The sequence below is a fragment of the Nylanderia fulva genome, unplaced genomic scaffold, assembly GCF_048542155.1.
Source record: "Nylanderia fulva isolate GAGA-0341 unplaced genomic scaffold, ASM4854215v1 Scaffold102, whole genome shotgun sequence".
NCBI classification, from domain to species: domain Eukaryota; kingdom Metazoa; phylum Arthropoda; class Insecta; order Hymenoptera; family Formicidae; genus Nylanderia; species Nylanderia fulva.
Window position 1 is genome coordinate 368,335 of NW_028189215.1, and position 13,763 is coordinate 382,097.

Genomic DNA, 13,763 nt, shown 5'->3' on the forward strand with positions numbered 1-13,763 from the left:
ACGCCGCGATCGGACTTGGGTTACGGGCGGCGCGTGCCGCCGGAGGTGTCGCCCGCCAACGAATGCAACACGCCGCGATCGGACTTGGGTTACGAGCGGCGCGTGCCGCCGGAGGTGTCGCCCGCCAACGAAAGCAACACGCCGCGATCGTACTTGGGTTACGGGCGGCGCGTGCCGCCGGAGGTGTCGCCCGCTAATCAAGGCAACACGCCGCTATCGGGCCTGGAAAAATTTCTCGCTCGCCGGCGAGAGCAACGCGCCGCGAGCGAACTTGCGCCTGTTCCCGAGTTCTCGCTTGTACCGCTAACGAGCGAGCTAAATGAGATTAATTAAATGAGGACGCATCGGAAAGTTTATTCGTGCAAACACTCCGGCTTCGCTTATCGGCATCCTGCCTGCATTCGTCCACGTATCGGTCGTAGAATCTCGAAGATTGTGCATCCGACGAGTGGTAGCCGGGAATTAGCAGATATCGTAATAATCGTGTCGCGCGGTCGTGCGGAGCGTCGAAAAGTACGAAACCTTTGTCCGAAACGTATTTTCGTATCGTAGCATTATCTCCTCGTAGCGGCGCTACTCGCCGTCAAGTGCCCCGGAGGTACCGCCGGCGGGCGACGGACTTGGTGAAATCATTCGGTCGTCCGGAGGTGTCGCCCGTCCCGGAGGTGCCGTCCGTCCCCAAGTTGACGCCGGCCGTTATGTGGTGCCGCACGTATAATCACGCCCGTAACGAGCCGTCTCGGTTGCCGCGCGCGTGATTTCGCATCGGGCGAGTGTTCCGTACCGTAATCGCGGTCACCGCAGCTTGCGTGTTGCGTATCATCCGTAATAATTCGAAATATATGTCTCCGACACGTGGGTTTGAGAGACACGTTTCGAGTTAGTAATCGGACAGCGCCCTCATGTCGAGCGAGCGCCGAATAGTAAGTAACTTTCGTCCGAAACGTTTTTACGTAGCTCTCCTCGTTGCGGCGCCGTAAATCGTCGTTAAGTGTTCCGGAGGTACCGCCGGCGGTCGTCTGACTTCGAGAGATCATTCGGTCGTCCGGAGGTGCCGCCCGTCCCGGAGGTGTCGCCGGTCGGCCGTAATTCCCGGAGGTGTCGCCCGGCCCGGCGGTGTCGCCCGGTCCGGAGGTGTCGCCGGTCGGCCGTGGTTCCCGGAGAATCATACTCGCATATTGATACATGATTACAGAATAGATGAGGTTAACTCATTTCTGGATGCAAGATATGTTAGTGCTCCAGAAGCAATGTGGAGACTTAACGGATATGATCTGTTCATGAAATCTCATACAGTAATAAGATTGGCAGTTCATTTGCCTGATCGCCAAATGGTTTATTTTTGAGCAGGAAATGAAGAACAAGCTGCTCAAAGAGAGCTAAATCGAGATACTACGCTGACTGCATGGTTCAAATTAAATCAATATGATGAAAATGCAGTAAATTATCTTTATACAGATATTCCTTATCATTATGTTTATAATAAAAAAGAAACTAAGTGGAAGCCACGTTAAAAGGTGGTAAAAAAATAATTTCAAGACTATATACAGTAAGCATAAAAGATATTGAAAGATTTTATCTCCGTCTTCTTCTATTACATGTGACTGGAGCAAAATGTTTTGAAGATTTGAGAAATGTAAATGGAATTATTTATAATACGTTTAAGGATGCAGCAATTGCAAAAAATTTAGTAGAAACTGATGACTTTTAGGGAAAAACAATGGAGGAAGCAACAGAATCGAATATGCCTGCACAACTTTGAGAATTATTTGCTTACATTTGCATCTTTGGAAATCCAATAGATGTACCAACAATTTGGAATAAATACAAAGATTTTATGATTGAGGACTTTGTAAATAATAATGTTGTAAATCCCGAAAATATGGCGTTAAACTATATACAACAAATTCTGATAAATAATGGAAGTAGATGTGAGAAATTTCAATTACCAAATCCAGCTGAAATAAATATTTACGAAACAGAGTATAATGTAGATGAAGAAAAAATACGTGGTGATTATTTATTATCTACACTAAATGATGAGCAAAAATACGTGTATGATATAGTAATGCGAGCAATTGAAAATGAAAATGAACCTAAACGTTTGTTTTTTATTGACGGGTTTGCAGGAAGTGGTAAAACCTATCTATTTAATACATTTCTAAGTGTTATTCGAGGAAGAAATGAAATAATTCTTCCATGTGCTTCAACTGGAATTGCAGCCACACTTCTGAAAGGAGGAAGAACTTATCATTCTCTATTTAAGCTTGCAATTCCAATTGATGATGCAGCTAAATCAAATATTAGAGGAAATTCTCAAGCTGCACGAGAATTGATCAATGCCAAATTAATCATATGGGATGAAGTGAGCATGACTGTTGGACTAGCCTTAACAGCAGTTGATAAACTTTTCAAGGATTTAATGAAGAATCATCAACCATTTGGAGGAAAAGTAATTTTATTTGCAGGAGATTTCAGACAAAATCTTCCAGTAGTACCTCATGTACACAAAACAGCGATAATTGAATCGACTGTAAAATACAACCCTATATGGAGGAATGTAATTAAGGTTAAATTACAGCAAAATATGAGAACTGGGGAAGAAAAAGAATTTGCAAATTGGTTAATGCAACTCGGAGATGGTAAATTATCAAATACAGATGGACTAAATCTAGACACGATTAAAATTCCACAAGATTTTATATCAAAAGAATCTCTTATTAATGAGATTTTTGGTGATAGAATTACCATGAAAAGAATTAGAGAAAATCAAGATCGAGCGATTCTTTGTCCTAAAAATGAAAATACTTTCAAAATTAATGATGAAATTCTTTGTCTAATGGAAGGAGAAGAAAAGGAGTATCTCTCTATTGACTGTATTGTAAGTGATGATCCACAGGAGCAATTAAATTTTCCAACTGAGTTTCTAAACTCACTGACACCTTCTGGAATGCCAGTTCATCGGCTTAAAATAAAAGTTGGTGCTACAATAATCTTATTAAGAAATTTAAATACTAAAAAAGGACTTTGTAATGGTACAAGATTTATTGTAACTAATTTGAAAAATAATATAATTTATGTAGAAGTTATAACAGGTCCTGCTCGAGGACAAATTGTCATGATTCCGAGGATAGATTTAATTACAAATGATTTGGAACTGCCATTTAAGTTTAAACAAAGACAGTTTTCTATTCGAGTGTCATTTGCTATGACAATAAATAAATCACAAGGACAAAGTTTAGAAAAAATTGGAATTTATTTGCCACATCCTGTATTTGCTCATGGTCAACTTTATGTGGCATTTTCTAAAGCAACAAAAAGAGAAAGTGTAAAAATTAAAATTGATGAATGTAGCAATCAAGGACATTTAATTGAAGAAAGTAAAAAATGTTTTACAAAAAATGTAATATACAGGGAAATTTTGTAAATTGAAGAATTATGATATTGTATGAGAGCTAATAATAGCGTGTTAGCGGTGGGTACATTAGAAATATAAAAAAATTGAGTAAAATGTAAAAAAAGATATAATAATTAAGTAATAAAAAAAATATTTAAAGTATATATTAACCAAAATAAATGTTTAAATTTTTTTGTGGATGACTACTATGTTATCTATTTCTTTCTCCCAGATATTTTATACACAACATTTTGACAGACAACAAATGTGGAAGTAGTTCGCGGTAATACAAAAAAAGAATTAATTTGTTGTGTTAAAACGGATTTAATATAGGCTATATGAGGACCGCGCGAAGCGCGGTTCGAATAGAAAGGCTGTGAGGACCGCGCGAAGCGCGGTCCGAAAAGCTAGTATATATAAATAGTATAATAATTTATTATATTTCTATGTGCAGATGCCGAGGCACAGTCTAACAGCGATGGTTAACACGACCCCCTCTCTCGCAGTCGCAGCAGGCCCGCTGGCTCTCTCTCTCTCTCGCCGCTACCTCGAGCCGCCGGCTTTCTCTCGCCGCTGAATCCAGGCGTGAATCCCAAGCCGCCGTACCTCTCTCGCCTCCGACGGCCTTTTTTATATATATTTTTATATATCTTGCATAATTTTATATATCATTTATATGTTTATTTTATATAATTTTTATTTCATATATTTTTTTTATATTTGTATTTTTTATAATTTTATAAATTTTATATTATAATAATTACACGTTCACGCACACACACACACACACACACACACACACACACACACACACATACAAATTTTGTAAATATACACACACACATTTATAATAAACTATATTTTTACCTAAAAAATTGTACAATTAAGCCTTGTCGTTTTCCCATCCCTTGCGATACCCCACTAGCAAAGTAAAAAAAATAAATGTTTAATATATTTCTTTTGAAAAAAATATATATTTCTTGTAAAAATTTTTAATATATTTCTTAAAAAATTATAATATATTTTTTTTGAAAAAAAAATAAATTTTTATAGTCTCCCCCTCGCATCATCTTTCTTCTCTCGTCGCGTGAGCCTCTCGCGCGCTGCGTATTAGTTCACCGTCTCTCTCTTTCTCTCTCTCTCTCTCTCGCAAATGCATGGGAGAGCGCGCGCCTTTCCACGTGTCTCTTGCATGGATGCGACCCGCCGGCTCTCTCGAACGCGAGATGTAAACATTCGACACTTGGAATGTTTTTTGAAATAGATATAGTTCTTTGTGAAGATTTTTTAAGTGGGGTACAGCCTGTGGAGAGCGGGTCTGTCTCTGCAATCATAAAGTTTCAAACGGTCATCAACGAAGTGTCGGGACATTGCAACAAAAATGGTAGTGCTTTTTAAGTGAAAAAAATATTAATAAATAGTGGGGGAAAAAATATATTAATATTAATATTTTTTTGTAGTTTGCCCTGTGTATTATTTGTTGTTGTTGGGTGATCAAGGACCTTGTGTACGATACATTAAGGGATGCAGAATGGGAGAATTATTCGGATGATGACTTCGAAGAATGGATAGGGGATGACGAATGGGACGGTAAGAATAAAATTTCTAATATTGTATTATATTTTTAAATTAATAATTGTTATGTTGTTATTCGGATGATGACTTCGAAGAATGGATAGGGGATGACGAATGGGACGGTAAGAATAAAATTTCTAATATTGTATTATATTTTTAAATTAATAATTGTTATGTTTACAGATGAACCATACGTGCCAATACAAAATGATGACATTCATATGTTTGATTGGGAAGCATATTTAAGAGGTGTTACAGGCGACGATTTGTACAGTTATTGTCTGGTGCAGCTGTTCGCACCAGACCCGTACGATGTTAGGCCTCAGCCTACACCGCCGCCACACCGCCGCCGTCACCGCCGCCGTCACCGCCGCCGTCACCGCCGCAATCACCGCCGCAATCAACGTCGCAATCACCGTTGCCACCCCAATCGTCTATGATGTAAATTATTTTATTTTTTATTTTTTATTTATATCCTTATTTTTATATTTTTATATTTTTTAATTTTTTATTTTACATATATTATTTTTTATTTTTTATATTTACACACACACAGTAGAGAGGGTTTGGAGTCAATAAATACCACGGAAGTGACAAACCGTGGGGTCCTTATCTCTACTGTAACACATGCACAAGTACACGCACGCACACACATGCACATACACATACACATGAGGTGTAAATCCGACCGGCAACCTTCACGTGGTACACCTTGGGTAACGCCAATGCCAGCGGTAATGTAAAAATTATGAATAAAATATATTTATTATACAAAAATATTTATTATTTAAAAAAAATGTTTCCCTCCTTCGATATCCTTATAGAAAAATAAGCGGTAATGTATAAAAAAAAAATAAGTGTATAAAAAAATAAGTATAAAAATTAATGAATAAAATATATATTTATTCAACAAAAATATTTATTAATTTAAAAAAAAAAATGTTTCCCTCCTTCGCATCTCTCTCTCTCGCGTCTTAATTCGCCGTCTCTCTCTTGCCGCAGGCCCGAGCCGAATCTCTCTCGCCGCACCGCTGAATCCTGAGCCGCCGAATCTCTCTCTCTCGCCGCAGGCCCGAGCCGCCACATCCGACTTCTCTCTCGCGCGCTGTCTCTTTCTTTTCTAGTGGTTGCTCTCTCGCAAAGTATGTAACGGGTGGCGCGCAAATAAAGTACACCATGATATACATAAAAGTATTTATTTGTCTTATATTTAATACATAATTATATATAAAGTTTTATTACATATTAAAAAATAAAGCCACCAGCTCGCAATCGACAAGTTGGTGCATGTTGAAGGCGTTGCTAGCGCGTATCGCATTCGGCAATTCTCTCGCATTCGTTACAGTGGATGCAATATTGGAGAATTGCGTATATTTGATATCGACCGTTGCGATGAGCCTCGTCAATCGATCGAACATTATTTCGATGCATGAATCGAGCTCGAACATACGACGTAACGTTGATTTGATCATCATCATGCGCACGTCCGCTGATTCGAGACTTATGAGCTTGGTGTCGTTTATCTTGTGAAATCGTACTGTTAGTGGCCCGACACTTATGAAATTATACACATTGTTGTTGGGAGAGTCATTGTTCAGATAATTTTGAATAGCGTGACGTTGCTCGTAAAGTCCTTTTCACGTTTCGAGAGATAGTACTAGCTGTTTTCCTCGATGATCTCCTATGGCGATCTCCACGTAACTCGACGGATCCACTCTGATGCCGATTTCGAGGAATTTGAATTCCGTGGTCGTCAATGCGTATCGTCTTTCTAGTATACGAACCGCACGAGGCTCCAGCAAAACGCTGTAAAATTAGGAAAGAGAAATTAAAACTAAATTAAAAAAAAGAAATTATAACTCATAAAAAATAGAAAATAGAAAATAGAAAATAGAAAAATATAAAATATATCTCTTTTTCACGTGCCCTGCCCGGTCGTCCCCCGGACGTTGGCGATCACTCTGGCCATGGTGATTCTATCCACCGCCATACGAAAGAGCTCCTCCGCGCTTCTCATCCCAGTCCATGCTCTAATATTTCTCAGCCACGAGAGTTTCTTCCTTCCGATCCCACGTCGGCCCTCAATCCTTCCTTTTAGTATCAATTGGAGGAAGCGGTATTTCTCCCCTCTCAAGACATGACCAAGATATTCGATTTTTCTGCATTTGACCGTTACTAGCAGCTCTCGTCGCGCACCTGATCTCCTCCAAACATCAGCATTTGTGACTCTGTCAACCCAGGAGATCCCCAACATACGTCTCATGACCCATATTTCAAAGGCTTCCAGACGGTTCAGCGTACTCGTTTTGAGGGTCCACGCCTCCACACCGTATAACAATACCGACCAAACATAACACTTGACCATTCTCCGTCTTAGCCTCAGATTAAGGTTGTCTTCGCAAAAGAGAGCCCTCATCTTATTAAAAACGCCGCGAGCAATCTCTATCCTATGCCTAACCTCCCGGTCGAGTCCAGGTCCTCTGTAATCAGGCATCCCAAGTACATGATCGACGCGACACGCTCTATCCTTACATCATCAAGGTGCAGTAGGAACGTTCTCATGGCTATCGCAGCTGAAGACCATCAACTTCGTCTTGTTTGTGTTGATATTTAATCCCATTCTTTGTCCAGCTTCTGAGATCCTATTTAGAAGCAGTTGAAGATTCCCTATGCTATCGGCGATAATGACCGTGTCGTCTGCGTATTTTATGGTGTTGATATATATTCCATTTACCTTGATTCCGAGCTTTGTGTCACCTATAGTTTCCTTGAAGATCTTGTCTGCGTAGAGATTGAACAAAAGGGAGGAAAGAATACACCCCTGTCTAACACCTCTTTGTATGTCCACCCTTGAGGTTGTCAAGTTTCCAATCCTTATTTTAGTTTTTTGCTGCCAGTATAGGTTTTTTATCACCCGGACATCCTTTTCATCCACTCCATCCTGACGGAGAAGCACAATAAGTTTGTTATGCAGGACCCGGTCGAACGCCTTCTCGTAATCTATGAAACATGCAAAGACATCTCTCTGGTGGTCTCGGCATTTTTGTAGGAGGACATTTGTCCCAAAAATCGCTTTACGTGTGCCGAAGGCACTTCTGAACCCAAATTGCGAGTCATCCAAGTCCCATTCACACTTTGACCTTATGCGAGCGTGGATTATACGGAGGAATGTTTTCAACATATGGCTCATGAGGCTGATCAGACGGAAATCTGCGCACCTTTTTGGCCTCTGCTTCTTTGGAATGGTAACAAACGTTGATATCAGCCATTCTTCTGGTATTACCCCGGTATTGTATATCCTATTGAACAGTCCTAGTATCGTCGCTATGTTGTCCTCGTCTATCAATTTTATTAATTCCATTGGAATCTCATCTGGACCCGCGGCTTTCCCACTCCTGGCGGATGTGATGGCATGCAGCAGCTCCGATTTGAGTATGACAGGGCCCTCCGGCTCCTCCGCTCCAGCTTGGATGTCCGATCTGGCGTCCTCAAAAAGCCCGGCCACATACTCTTGCCAAGTACGTTTAATCTCGCGCTCCTCTAAGATGACCTTGTTCTGCTCATCGCATATAGACACGGGTACACGTCTTTTATATAAACCCGCCACTTCCTTCACCTTTCTGTGAATATTAAACGAGTCATGCCTCGATATAAGCCACTCTAGTTCTTCGCACTTCTCTTTCATCCAGTTTTGCTTTGCTATTCTGATTTCCTTTTTGATCAGGGTTTGAACCCTCCTGTATTCCTCCTGTCTATTTTTTAGCAGCCGCCGCCTCTCCATTAGGTCCATGATTCCATCCGTTATCCACGATTTCTTCTTCGTATGTCTTGATGGTTTCAGATGTTGTTTGCTAGTCTCAAGGAGAGCCCGCTTTACTTCACCCCACTGCGTATTTACGTCAGTGGGGTTTACTTCCTTTATTCAGCTCAGTTTTCTATTGAGGTCAAGTGTAGCACTTTCTCTCGTTTCAATGTTTCGCAGCTTCGAGACATCGATCCTTTTGCTGGCAGTACCACTCCTGACACACTTCAGCCTTAGCGTCAGGTCCGTGACCAACGGGTTATGGTCCGATCCAATATCTGCTCCGGGGTACGCCTTGATACTCCTTACCATGTTTCTGAAGCGTTTATTTATCAGGACATAATCAATCTGGTTCCTCACAGGCTCCGGATTACTCCCTCCATCGAGAGGCGATTTCCAGGTGTAAAGGCGACGTTTTGGTAATTTGTACCATGTATTGGTCACTACCATTTCTGTCTCCTGACAGAATTCGAAAAGCCTATCGCCTCTCTCGTTACTCTCCCCTAAGCCGTGATCACCAACGATATCGGTTCTTCTTCCCTGCCCTATTTTGGCATTAAAGTCCCCCATGACTAGGTTGACGTTGTCACTTTGTAGGCCCTGAAGTGTGTCCCTGATAGTGTCATACAAGACTTCCACATCGTTATCGTATCTTTTTTCGGAGGTAGGAGCGTAGATCTGTATAAGATTAATATCAAATGGCTTCCCATGCAGTTGGAGCAGCATGACTCTGTCCGAGATGGGTACGAATCCTTTCACATATTTGACAAACTCTGAGTCAACCAGAATCCCAACTCCATTGCTGTGTCGACGGTCGTCTTCAGCACTTCCCGAGAAGTAAAGGGTTCCACCTTCGTGGGCACATGTGCCTACTTCTGGCCATCTTAGCTCACTTATTCCCATAAACCTGATTTTCATCCTTTTCATTTCTTTGATTGCATTGCTGAGTTTCCCCGCAGCGAAAAGACTTCTAACGTTCCAAGTGAATATACGCAGATTGGACTTTACTATTTTGAGCCGGGAGATTCTTCGCACCCCTTGCCCATCTAAGGGCTGCCCGGGACTAGGGGCTGTTTTTATTAGTTTCCTCGCCATAGTGATATCCTGGAAAATTAAATACACCGAAGTGGTTTCCCGTTGCCTTCTTCGGTATCCTTTCAGCCGCTCCTAACATGGAGAGCAGACGCTGTTCGTAGCCGCCCGTTACGGGTCAGACGCTACTAATCTCGTCATATCTGACTACCCTCACTTAGTTTAGTCTGCAAGTTAATGCAGCTTATCAGGGTGTGGCGCTTGGAGCCATAAGTGAGAGTTGGGTACCCCGTGAGGACCAGACACCAACATCCATCTATTCTTGATGCGACCGTTGTGGTAGAAGGGTACTACCTCTACGGTGTATCCCCACACACCCCATAAAATATATAAAATATATAAAATAGAAAAAGTTATACTTACTCGTCGCATTTTTTCTCGCACGTTTCATCACGTCTCGGCATGTAGTAATTCATGCTGCTTCTTTGAACCGAGAGTATTAAAAAGTGAACCACTAGTCAGAACAGTCGACGAAAGACTGATCGTATAAAAGTATTAATAATCGAGTAATACTCATTTTTAAAATATTAGGAGAAGGGGTAAATCGAATTCCTAGAAATATATATCTGGAGGGGGAATAAAAAGAAATATTTAAAAGTAGTGGGGATAAAAAATTAAATATTAGAAAAAAGGAATTCTTAGAAATATATATCTGGAGGGGAACAAAGAGAAATATTTAAAATATTAGGAGAAGGGGTAAAACAAATTCTTAGAAATATATATCTGGTGAGGGAGAGAAATAACAAAGAAAATAGTATGTAAACAATATGTTTATTCAAAAAACGGATGATTGTCGGATCCAAGCCTGGATTCTGCGGCCGACCACCAATTAAATAATTTAAATACATTTTGTAACGCGCAATTTTTTACATGTTTATTACACCGTAGAGTATATGTGGGATCTAACTTATTTAATGCAGGTACATCTTCATATATGGCATCCAAAGTCTGAATGGTAAAACCGCTGCTCGCATCGTCCATTATTTCGGCCAGCCATTCTCGCTTTTCGAGTCCTTTTACATACACGAGAGAGGACTCTTCATCATCTTCTTGCTCATTTATGCCAACGATAGCTGCCGTAATCAAGCGCTGAGCCATGCCGTATGGAACATTTCCATCCTCCCATTGTAAGCTGTGATGATGTTGAGTTAGCCACGAGGCCTGACGCCTTGCCGACTTTATAAGCATGCTCCATGGCACAGGGCATGCGAAGAAATAGTGCGACAGGATATATCCTCTTCTCAGGATTGCCGCTTCCTTTACAATAAATCGTTTATTCAGGATAAATCCTTGCAGATCGACAAACGTTGGTGCAGACATGATCTCTTTGATGTGAGTCAGTCGAGAGGTATTACGATACTCTTCAGACATCTCACATCATCTTGATTATGTATCCTCCTCCCCCTCTTTCACACGCGTATTTGTGTAAACATTTTTTAGGTGATTTTGCGCACAACGTTGGTCAACGGGTTGTACTGGATCACACTATCGTGTATAATGAGGCAGTACGCAGTGGTATTATTAGGCACGTTTTCCTTACACTCAAATTCCAATCTCACATCCACCGTTGCGCTCTTGATCGATTTGTTTTGTCGAGAACAATCGATAATCACAAACGGACCGTTTTGTAAAAACCGTGTGATGGTGAGATTGGGCTCGAGGTATTCGTATCCGTAATAGTTCTTGTAGAAACGTGTGTAGGTGTCGTACAGAATTGACCATCTGTTTTTATCAAAATCCAGATTCATGTCGTCGTACGGATAACTTTCCGAGTTCAGAAAGAGTTTCACGTTGGTTAATTTACAGTCGTCGAATCGACTGATATCCTTGGACATGACATTTTTACGCCCTATCTGCAAAAATTACATATCGCGGCTTCTCCAGTTGAGTCGCGCTCTTAATGGCCCACGAATGCTTGGTCGTACGCTGCAATAGCGGAAATTCGTATAAATTTCACGAGCGGAAACCCATGCTGAGGTAACGTCCGCTTTCCAGAGCGCGCAGCATCGACAGCTTCTTAATCTCGCTCAACAACACGTGTGGCATTCGCCATTGTATCTTGAATATGTTGATCACAGGCTCCAGTGCAGAATCTCCATACAGGCAATTATTGTCGTTGCGCGATCGTATTAAGATCAACTCATGACGCGCATTAATCACTACTCGTTTGTAGTCATCACAAAATCCCAACAACATGTAGAGCGGTACGCAGAAATTGAAGTGTCCACTCGCAGAAATCGGATCACTTCAGCCAGCGTTACTCATAACCATGCTTCTATCAAATAATATCGTTACATAGTTTTTTAGCAAACTTGTTATTCCTACATTTCTGTTGCGATCAATCTCCACACCATCGAGCTCATAGCGAATTTCGTCAAACATGAATGCGACACAATTATTTCCCAGTGTCACATTGGATCCCTCAATTGGATGGTTTATCTTTAGTTCTCTCTCGATATATAAGAAACTCTCGTACGGCAATGTATACAAATCCTGTTGTTGTATGGGTATTCTTATCTCATCGCTGTGTCCAAATGTTGTGTTTGCAAACGGGTTGTATGTGTGAATCTCAATCTTGACGATGCGATCGTCAAAGACTGGCTCTTCCTCGATGTTGAGAATCTCAGTCATTGTTCAGATGGCACGCACCGCAAATCCCAAAGATTGTAAAAACGCAACGTTTGACGAGGTGAGTCTCTTCTTCGTGGTTGATTTGATATTAGCGAATGATGTTGCTGCTAGCTTGATTGTGTTCTTCGTGTGTTTTTTCAACACGAGCATCCCGTCGCACGAGGTGTTGCTGTCGCCCGCCGTCGTACGTGCAATCTAACTGTTATCTCTTCGCCTCGAAAATCGAGCAATCGTCCCTTCTGGTCGACAACGCGTAACACTAAATCAGTAATGCTCCGTACGAAGACCGGCAGGTAAATGATCTGCGCCGGCGTTTTTGATATCTTATATCCAGGTGGTACTCTCGGTGAAAATTCATGTACCGTGTGAACGAGTTTACCGTTGCTGTATGCATTCGCGGTCACGTTACACTCTATGCGGATAATGTTCACGTTGATAATATTAATCAGCATGTCCGATTCGTACCATTTTCGCGGTTGCAGTATACGATTCGAGAATCCCAGCAGCGATCCAATGTTGTTGGGCATGCTAAAGTTTATTCTGTATGCACATTTAATTTTGCTTTTCATCGTATTATAATTAGCGTGGAGCACGATTGGGTAATCTTCATCGTCGACACCTTTATTACTAACAGCATTATGTTTTCGGAAAAGTGCGCGTTTCAAAAATTCATGTATCGCTTGCAGCTCGTACGATCCCTCGGGAATCATAATTTCTGCGTCGTCTTTGCCGTAGTAAAATTTATTATTTGAGGAATATACATTCGATATAGTGTGATAAGTTTCAAAGTCTGCCAGACCGAGCTCGTAGTCCGTATCGCTCAAATCTATGGGGGAAAAGTAGGTCGCCGCGAGGACACTACTCTTCCCAGTCAATGTTAGTGTTAGCAACATGTTGACAAAACTGAGTTAAATAACGCAATGTCAGTCTTTAAATTCGTGGCGAGAATTTAACCTCTCGGAGAAACTGCAAGCACAACTGTCCGCAGATACTCTGATCATACGTTTGATAAGAGGTGTAATTGTATTCCAATTTCGGCACATTTAAATATCGCACCAATTCCTCGGGTGGTCGAAGATTGCCAAAACTGTCGAAATAGATTGCGCGATTTCCTCTTTTTGCATACGCCACCCAATGAGTGCCAGGACCATCTGTACTGTCTAGATTAACGATACCACTCTCATTTTCTCGCGCGCCATTTATCGGTAAATTATTGCTGCATAAATACACCTCTAAAGCAGTGCTCGGAATTATCTCAGCATTTCA

At 41.3% G+C, this 13,763-nt stretch overlaps 1 protein-coding gene across 1 annotated transcript; it reads right to left on the reverse strand.

Annotated features, from left to right (window-relative positions):
- Window positions 1–8,894: 8,894 nt before the first annotated feature.
- On the reverse strand, window positions 8,895–9,869 carry LOC146725159 (protein CFDP2-like). Its single transcript, XM_085484215.1, has one exon. It carries the CDS (start codon window positions 9,867–9,869, stop codon window positions 8,895–8,897), a length of 975 nt encoding a protein of 324 aa, XP_085340341.1.
- Between the last annotated feature and the right edge of the window lie 3,894 nt (window positions 9,870–13,763).

Bases quoted from the DNA above. Each gene is read 5' to 3' on its own strand.
- LOC146725159 (XM_085484215.1), bottom strand. From the start codon at position 9,869: ATGGCGAGGAAACTAATAAAAACAGCCCCTAGTCCCGGGCAGCCCTTA.